The sequence below is a fragment of the Apaloderma vittatum genome, unplaced genomic scaffold (assembly GCF_000703405.1).
Source record: "Apaloderma vittatum isolate BGI_N311 unplaced genomic scaffold, ASM70340v1 scaffold11675, whole genome shotgun sequence".
NCBI lineage: Eukaryota > Metazoa > Chordata > Aves > Trogoniformes > Trogonidae > Apaloderma > Apaloderma vittatum.
Genome location: NW_009716530.1, coordinates 4,519 through 14,328, shown reverse-complemented (window position 1 = coordinate 14,328; position 9,810 = coordinate 4,519). Strand labels below are relative to the sequence as shown.

At 45.3% G+C, this 9,810-nt stretch overlaps 1 protein-coding gene across 1 annotated transcript; it reads left to right on the top strand.

The window, feature by feature from the left end:
- Positions 1 to 1,956: 1,956 nt before the first annotated feature.
- LOC104268773 (ribose-phosphate pyrophosphokinase 1) lies at positions 1,957 to 9,383 on the top strand (the record flags this gene model as incomplete). The annotated part of the gene is made up of 6 exons (XM_009869573.1): positions 1,957 to 2,160; positions 2,515 to 2,613; positions 4,402 to 4,526; positions 6,213 to 6,386; positions 7,003 to 7,162; positions 8,989 to 9,383. Coding segments are annotated over 6 exons (855 nt in total), but the record flags the coding sequence as incomplete, so codon positions are not given.
- Positions 9,384 to 9,810: the final 427 nt, after the last annotated feature.

Below are 9,810 nucleotides of genomic sequence, written 5' to 3'. Positions count from 1 at the left end.
CGGCAGAATCGGTCAGAAGGACCTTGCCCGCCCGCCGCCACCCCGAAAGCCGGTGGGGATCGCGCCTCCCGGGGTTTGGGCCGCGTTGCTGAGCCTCTTCCAGGCTTTGGTCTTCAGACTAAACTTGAGGCTTGGCCGTTTTGTGCTTAGGCTGCAGCTGGTGCCTTGAAACTCCTCTGAAGAGCCTCGGGGCCTTAAAGGTGTTTGTTGGTAAAATTATTCAGGAAAGGTCCGAGGCTGCCCCCGCCTTGCAGCCTGCGATGCAGTTGCAGTCTGTGTTCCCCAAGCTCTGAAATCTAAGATTTGTTGCATTTTGTGTCTCTATGCTTTATAAGTCTTACTGCCATCCTACCTGAAGAGGCTTAAAAAAAAAAAGCTAAAAACTTAAATCAGAGCTCATAAAGCTTGACATGGAGAAGCACGCTAAGGATGCATACACCACAAAATACAGTGCAAAGAACCTTAAATGATTGCTCTGACCCCCTCCTCTCTTCTGGACACGATGCTTTCCCAGGAGGGTCCAGGATGTTCACGTGATGCAGAATATTACGTTTCTATTACGTGGGTATTGATTGTAACCGAAAACTTCAGAGGTGGTACAAAGAGTTGTAGAGGGGAGTCGTAAAAAAGAGTCTGACTTACAGCCATTGCGCTGTTTTCTGTTGCTCTTAATATTAACTGCTCTTATCCATCCAGTTGGCTAGCCAGCGGGTTCTTATCTCAGCAGGTAATGTGACTTTAAGACCTTACAAACATCTTAGCCTAATAAACTGATAGCAGATGCTTCCTGGAAGAAGTAAAATGGTCTTAACAGAATACATCATTGATACTTCCGTACAGTAAATGCCTTGAATCAGCTTAGTATTAGAGTGTTAGTACAGTAGGAGATGACACCTGTGTGGTAACTGCTGTTGACTCGGACCCCTCACAGAAAGTTCTCACGCTGGCTGAAGCTCTGGTGTGTGCGGTGAGTCAGCGTGCAACAGAGATGACAGCACTTTGCTGATGGATGTTGAGCTGTAAAATTATAAATTCCTAGTGGTCATCAAAAGCATGTTGAAGAGGAGGGGAGGAAGATCGGAAAGTAAAATAGGAAAGTTGGAAATCTGCCCTGAGGTGCTCTATAAACGAAGCTGTTAGGAGTGGGTTGGGTGTTTGCCTGTCTGCTTGTTCCTGAAGTTTGAGGTGGCAGCAGCGTGCGGAGTGGGTGAGCATCTTCAGCGCGAGGAGGGAGAAGCCATGGAAGAGCTTTGTCCTAAGCAGGCTGCCTTCTGGTTGCTTCCAAACCTATGGCGAGCTTCTCTAAACTGAAATATTTGAAGGATGTAGTAATTTAATGATGAATTAATTTCTTCCTGTGGAAGGCCTTACGCAGCATTACACCTGGGGAAACCTCAAACCTGAGGCTACTGCTTGCTTTCCAACCCTGCCTCTGGTGCAAGTGTCCTGATACCTGCAGTATCAAGCAGGAAATGAAACCCAGAAACTTTTCCAGTGTGAAATGCTGGAGGTCTCCTCTGTTCCAGCCAGTGAATGACTGTTAAGGCTCTAAATCTAATAATCATCTGCAGCCTAGCTTCTGGTAGAAGTTTGCCTTGGCTTTCTCTGCTGGCTAGCCATCGTCCTTTCTACCTTTGTTCGCTGCTTCGTTTAGCTGAGGTGATTGTGCTGCTGATTCCAGGGCAACAAGGCCCGTTCCGGGGTGTTTACACGCTCAGCTTGTGTCGAGATCAAGAGTACACGCTGAGTGCTTTTAGCCTCACTGGCTGAACCATTAAATGTGATCAGCGAGCGATGTAAAAGAGTTACTGAGTAAATAAGCACCGGTGTTCCTGCTCAACACCCTTGATTACGTGACACTGTCGCCCACAGGCCCTTGGGAATGTAATCCCTTGGTTGCTCCGCAGGCATACGTAACGACTGTGGTTTAATTTGTATTTGGATACAACTTTCCTTTCCTCGTCTCTTTTTCCCAGCGTGGAAATAGGTGAGAGTGTCCGTGGCGAGGACGTCTACATCGTGCAGAGCGGCTGCGGGGAAATCAATGACAATCTGATGGAGCTCCTCATCATGATAAATGCCTGTAAGATTGCCTCAGCCAGCAGAGTCACAGCTGTCATACCCTGCTTTCCTTACGCTCGGCAGGACAAAAAGGACAAGGTAAGGGATGTGGTAAAAGGTGCTGGGAAGATGAATGTGTTCCTTGAAAATCTGGACTGCTAGACAGGGATGAAAGTTGTGTGTGCAGAGGAGGAGATAAAACTTTGATTTTCATTTCTTTAAACCTCAGGGCATCAGACTGTGAATTTGTCTTTACAAAAAGATCTAGCTCTTCTTGAAAATACACCAAGCTGTAATCACCAGTTGATGAAAAGATGTAATGTTAACGAGTGCCTACTTTTAGTAACTGCTTGTGAATCATTGCCTAAAAGTGGAAGACTGACATCTTGATGAAGGAGTTGAACTTGCTTTAAATACTGTTGTGGTGGGTTTTTTTTTTTCCCCCTGTACTAGAGTCGAGCTCCAATCTCTGCCAAGCTGGTTGCAAACATGCTGTCTGTAGCAGGTGCAGATCATATAATCACCATGGACCTGCATGCATCTCAGATTCAGGTAGGAGCTACAAATCAGGAAAGTACTTACCGTCTCCAGTCTGAGCCTCTTTACTGCCTTGCAGGCTTTCCAGCAATATAATTTATTTTTCTGTTTTGAGACACAGCGATGATCAGAACAGGGGACTGGAAGTGACTTGTGGAATCAGTCAGAAGAGGGTGAGGAGATGGGTTCATCTGTAAATGACATTACAGCTCTTCTGGATCAGATTGAGCATATTGAGCCCCACTTAAATGAATGTTGGGCTAGAAAATGATCTGTGCAGTTTCAATGCCACACACTGACACTGTGTATTCCTGACTGGTCCCTTGGGGAATTTGAGGTGAATGGCTTTATCAAGATGCTCTCAAATATCCAGTAGAGCTTTGATATTCACTGAATTGTCCGGGAGAAGCAAGCAGCGCTGTTTGACGCCGTGGCTGGCAATACTGCTGCCCTGGGGTTAACTCTGCCTCCAGATGTGCTGGCACAGCTGCTTGTGAGGGTTCAGTGTGCCAGGACGGGTGATCTGACAGCTTGCTGCTGACAGGATGGGCAATCCTGCTCGGATTCGTTCAGTGCCACCCTTCTACGTAGGTTGACTTTGGTTCTCTCCCAGGCTGCTGGTGAATTCAAAATTATTCGTGGTTTTTGCTGGCTTAGTGAACAGAATAGTCTCCCAGAGCAACTAAAATCTTGGTCAGTGCTGTGTAAGTGAAGTGGCAAGAGCATGTTCCAGGGTGAAGGACAGCAAGCTGTTAAATTATCAGTTATCTTTGTTTCCACCTTGAGCAAGTGCTCTGAGACCATGAAAACACCTGAGAGGGTGCAGCAGAGGGGAGAATACCTGTTGTATTGCTGCAAACACTTTGAATCCAGAAGGGCAGGCTGTCTGCAGGCTGGTGAAGTAGATGGGCTGGCTGCTCTTTTCACAGTTGAGGATGCAGCCATTCACACTTTGGTGTAATTTGCCCAGAAATACTTTGTCTCAGATGAGGAAAACAAAAAAATACCTGTGGGGGCACAGCTGAAAAAAAAAAATGTTTGGAAAGATCATGAAATAAAAGAATGGAGCCTGAAGGGGTATCCCTCTTGCCCAAGAGGCTCGGAGTTGTGATTTGTGCCGCAGGGCTGACCTTTCACCAGCAGCATTGGGGAGATTCAGCTGAATAATTGAGTTTGTGTATATAAGCTGTCAGCATCTGGTTGGTTTCAGCCTGGTTCTTGGAGTTACTGCGTTGCTGAGCACAGAAGGAGCGATGGTAGGAAGGATCTGTTGCCTGTATGCCTTGAAGCAGTCCTCTTGAATAGCTGCCCCCGCTCTTCTGCCAGTTACCTCCCTGTCCAGGGTTAACTTCTGACTTATGGGTGACCTTTGAGTCTGCTGGGTCAGTGTAGAGTTGTAGAACCAGCTGCCTTAGTTTTAAAAACAAATGTTACTCAAACTATTTTCCTTAGTTTCCTGTAGATGCAAACAGTGTAGACAACGAGCTTTAAAGATTGACTTTGTAAATGGGCTGCTCTGGAAATGTGTTTGTGGCTGGTTTGCTGCTCCCCTTAGGAGAGAACTACCTTATTGTGAAGGTGTCAGATGTGAAGTGTTGTTTACGCTGCTGAACTATTTCTGGCTCTGGAAACTTCTTACGTTACTGCTGTGCATACCCCAAAGGCTACTGTCCTCATGTTGAAGGAAGTTAGAAAGGAAAGCTGGAAAGTTCTGGCTGCGTGCCTGATCACATAGATGGCTTCTTCCAACTGTTTTTGGAACGTGACCTTCAGCTGTATCTGTTCCTGTTGTCTCCCTTGCAGGGTTTTTTCGATATCCCGGTTGATAACTTGTACGCTGAGCCCGCCGTGCTTAAATGGATCAAAGAGAATATTGCAGAATGGAAGAACTGCACCATTGTTTCACCAGATGCTGGTGGAGCCAAGAGGTGAGCTGTCAGACAGTTACCTTCACGGGGAAGCTTCTGTATCCGCTTCCCAGCAGCGCTTGTGGCCTTACCCTTAAGACACGTGTTCCCTCTGCCAGCCTGGCCTTCTCTACAGCCATCTGTGGCAGCGAGAGGAGTTAAATGTTCTTCTTAAGGGATGTTTAGCAGGTTTCTTGGGCTACATGGAGAATTAATTAGCTGACAGAATTGCAGCTGCATAGGTAGGAATCGCACCAATACTACATCACTTGGACTAGAACATGTGTTTCTTTTGTAGAAGTGTAATTATGCAGATTGGAAGAGGGAATTGTGTAGCTCATAGCCCTGTGCCAAGACAAGGTTACCACTGCCAGTTAATGATACATGTGTATCCAGACAGTTTTCTTTGTAATATTAAGGCATTTTCTTTCTTAATTGCCCTGAGTTTGAATATCTAGCTGGGATTGTGTGTTGCTGCTCTTCCTCTTCCCATAGAGCAAGGAAGAGAGATGGTTCCTTTCCAAAAAGCTTGGATAGTCTGACCGTTTCCCATCTTTCTGCAGATGAACATGCCAGTTTGAAAGCAGTTCCCAGCTGCTTGTTAGGAAAAACTAGGCTGTGCCTTGGTACTTCTGTGTAAGGGTACATGTGAATGGCAGGAGGATGCAGATGTATTCTTTAATCCAGGACTGTCACTCCAAAATGTTGGTGTGTGCTGACCTGATTCGCGTACTTCAAAGTGGCGAAGCTGTTACAAACAGCCAAGAGACTACAGCTGCGGGTTGCTGCGTCTTCCAATAGCTCTTTTTTGTGGCCCGTGTATTGAATGAGACCTTTTATATATTCTGCTGCTTCTGTAGCTTGTTGCATAATGCAGCATATGAAATGCCAAGTCAGCCAGCTGTAATCTGATTCCTGGGGAAAAAAAAAACCAAACCTTTTCAAAAGCCACTTAAATTGAAATGTGCCCATTTTAGCTGGTGCAATATTTTATGGAGATGCTACAGAACTAAATACTTCAATAAACAGTTTAGTTGAACAGTCTTGGGTAGGATTCCCAGGGTGGTGCCTGATGTGCTGAGGCCAGGAGTATACTCGAGTGTAGAATATCTTAGGGCATGTGTGTTTTGTTCCTTCTTGCTCTTAATGCTTTTAAACTCTTTACTACTCATTGGTACTGATATATATAAAAGTTTAGGTCCCTCTAAGGTTGTTCTGTGGTCGTGTTAACTAGAGTAAGTGTGAGGTGGTGGGCTTGCATTTCTTGCGTATGTACTGCTGCCACTGTCCTTGGGCCAGCACATTTGGTGTGACAACCCAATGCTTGTATGAGTGCAAGTAGATCCCCGTCATAGCACAACTTTCCAGTGTAGCGTTACAAAAATTACAACTCCCCGAGCGTTCTGATGGCTTCAGGTTTGCCAAACTTGCTGTTGAAGTTTTGTTTTAAGCTTTAAACGCAAATTAATATACGATGGTCAGGATGCCTTAATCTGGTTGCTGTCACTGGGAGTGATTAGATCAGAGATTGCAGTTTAACTGCTTGAAGGGAAACTTAAGGTGAAGTGTCTTTTTACCAATTGTTTGGGAGCAATAACAGAGGTGGTGACAGCTTCTACTGCAGCGGTGGCTTGTGTTTTAACCGTTTTAAAAGAGATTTGGTTGAAACTTGTGCCAAGTGTTGTTTGGGAACTGTTCTCCCTTCAGAGTGACCTCCATCGCAGATCGGTTGAATGTAGACTTCGCCCTCATTCACAAGGAGCGCAAGAAGGCCAACGAAGTGGATCGCATGGTGCTGGTGGGTGATGTGAAAGATAGAGTGGCCATTCTGGTAGATGACATGGCAGACACATGTGGTACCATCTGTCATGCTGCAGACAAGTGAGTAGGGCTGACTGGTTCCTTCCTAAATCAGAAACTTATCGCTAGCGGGTGTGATGTAATGAGTTGATTGGATTATTTGCATGTCAAGTTTCACAAAATAACAGTTTCTTAATTATCTATCTGTGAGTAAAAAAATCTAGTTAGTGTTCTCAGGGTTGGAATAGCTAGAAGACCACAGTGATGTTGGGTTTTTTTAATTGTTGTTTGAAAAATGCTTGTCTTTAAAATACTCCACTATACCGAGCTTTGATATCTTTCAAGCTTTCTACACCAGAAAATCCAGTATATGCAACACTCAGTACTAAATATCTGCTACCTTGTGTTGGCAAAAATCTCTGACGGTGAATTATATGATTTAGTTCAAATGTCCCATTGCTAAGAAGAACACTTTTTCCAATGTGTAGTTTACCTGTGATGGATTTTATGGCAGTCATTAAACCATTTTCTTCCCCCCAAATCAATAATGGGCTGGAGGGAGGAATCAAAGGTAGCCTGTCCCTTAAGCATATGGTGTTGTCTTCTTTTATGTTTACCATGTGCCCTGCACTAATGTCAATTTAATACTTGCTAAGGATTTCTCATCCTTCTGCTTTTTTTCCTCCCTGCCTTGTAGGCTTGTGTCAGCTGGAGCCACCAAAGTTTATGCCATCTTAACTCACGGGATCTTTTCTGGGCCAGCAATTTCTCGGATCAACAATGCCTGCTTTGAGGCGGTTGTAGTCACAAACACAATACCCCAGGAGGACAAGATGAAGCAGTGCCCTAAAATCCAGGTGAGCATCTACTTTCTCTTCCGTTGCTTCTGTTGGTCATCCTGGTGGTGGGAAAGCCCTATAAGAGTCTGGTGCTCACAGCAGTTTCGTTGGTACTGGAATCGATGGCCGTGTTGACCAGTTGTCCTGTTCCCGTTGCTGTGGGACAGCAGAGCTGTTAAACTGCTAAAATGAACTTCTAATCCAGCTCGACTTACACAGTTCATCATGGTGTCCTTTGGAGGAATGAGAGGCTGATGATACCGAAGCAGAAAGGAACTTTCTAAAGTTCCTAATGCCAGTTTCAGTCATGTTTGTGTCCCATAATGCCCAGCCCTTTGTGAGAGAGTATCCGTTTTTATAAAACAAAGCAAGCTTGGCCTAGGGAAGGTGAATGCTTCATGGCTGGTTGTGCAAGTGAGCTGGAGAGGGAGTGCAGGCTTGTCCCATGGATGTGTCTTGCTGGTTTGACTGAAGACAGTTCACACTGCTCCACAGTGCAGTGCTCAGGTGTTTGCCAGAGATGACCAAAGATGCTTTGCCATGCGTATGCAAGCTACAGGTTGGTCTCTTGATGCTTGCTTTGTCTTGGGCTTTCCATTTAGGAAAAGTGCCGTGACACTGTTTCCTAAGCTGAGGTTGACTTCCCAGGAAGAAAAAAAAAATCAGCTGTACAGCTTAAGCAAGGCAGAACTTGAGGATTTCCTCTGCTAATGCGCAGCTGGAAGTTGCAGTTTTACCTGAACATTTGGGTGTAATAGGTCCATCAGATGCTTCAGGTGCTGCTATAGCATGTGCACAGCCATGGACCTCCTAAATAGCAGCTTCATAGCACAGATCTACAAGATGCAGGTGTTTAGAGAACTCCTGGAAAGGGAATGGCTGGTGCTGTGTTGTAGGTGTAACAGGCTCACCAGTACTGGGATTCTGGTGAAAAGGAAGCCCAACTGGTTGAAGCTGCAACGAATTTTAAGCTGCTTGTGGATGTAAATGATGAGCTAATTGCAGACTGCTTTTAGATTGCATTTATTTTTTTTTTCAATGCTAACTTCTCGATGGTATTGGAATGGCTGGTGCTGTGTTGTAGGTGTAACAGGCTCACCAGTACTGGGATTCTGGTGAAAAGGAAGCCCAACTGGTTGAAGCTGCAATGCATTTTAAGCTGCTTGTGGATGTAAATGATGAGCTAATTGCAGACTGCTTTTAGATTGCATTTATTTTTTTTCAATGCTAACTTCTTGATGGTATTGCTGCGACTGAGCACATCTGCAAGATGTCAAATGCTTCAACTTCTTTCTGAGCTCTGCACTACAGTTAGTGCAGGCAAAATGTTAAACTGGTAATGAGTATGTAATTAGCTGTAGCCAAAGATTGCAGTGGAGTAGTTTTTCAGGCTCTCACTTAACACCTCACTCTTACGCTGACATCTGATGCTCAGTGTTGAGAAGCTATCCAGAAGGATTATTAAATACAGATTTCACTTAGTTTCCTGTGAACATGATGCTGCTTTCTGAAACTACCTACCAAGATACAAAATGAATAAGGTAGTCCTAGGGTAGACGGACTGAACTTGGGGAGTCTCAGTGGAGAAGGGTGACAGCAAGGCTGTCATCCTGACAGAGATCAACAGTCCAATAAATTCTTGTAGTGCTCTATGTAGAATATCTTCAGAATGGTAAGTAATTAAATCCCAATCCTGTGTAAAAGCGATTTCTCTTCATCTGTAATGGCATGTTGTAAATCTGGGTGATGGCTTTACTCTTCAAGTTCTTCCTGATTTGGACGGAGTCTGGAATAACAGCTGGTATTTTTCTCAGTGATGTTGATGTGTTGTTCTTCCCCTCTAGGTGATTGACATCTCGATGATCCTTGCGGAGGCCATCAGGAGGACTCATAATGGGGAATCTGTCTCCTACCTATTCAGCCATGTCCCTTTATAACAACAGATGTCAGCTGCTGCTTGTATGGCTTTTTTTAAAACCAAAAGTTGTTCAGCTTGTTGTAAAGTTCAGTAGAAGACTCTGCTTGTTCCAGTGCAGTTCTCCACAGCTCCTCCTGCTTAAGCCGGGCTTACTGGCTCTGATCCCAACACTGGGAGGCTGGGGGGGGTGTAAACTCATCTCTGTAACACTCCAACTCCACCAGCAACCCCATGAATTGGGGCTCATCAGTAGTAATGACCCAATTCCGCAGATCTGTGGAGAGCGGGACTGACACATGGCTAAATGCCACAGTTTGTTTTGTTGGTTGGGGTTTTTTTTGGGGGGGAGGGGTGGAGGGGGGAGGAGAGGATTTGTCTGTGGGCAGGGTTAGATGATCTGGCATGCGCACCCTAAATTGTTTGGGAAGTAGAGCTCCCTAGGACACGTTGATCTGGATCTTCAGCAAGAGCCTGAGAGACTGCTGGCTGGCTTGTCACTCTAGACATGACAGGAGCCCTTGAAGAGCAGTGGGGAAAGGCTTGGTTCTTGGCCAAGCTTGACCCAAGGTGAAGCCCTGGGGGACACCTGGGAGGTTGTTTCTGCTACAGCTTCCACAAAAGGAGAATCGCGTAGCTTGCAAACTTGAACTCACCGTCATTATTGATGAAATTAAATGCTCTTCAGCGCTGCTGCACAGCAAAGTGAAGGCGAGAGCGTAGTCTGTGTGGCCCTGCCTTGCTGTCTCAG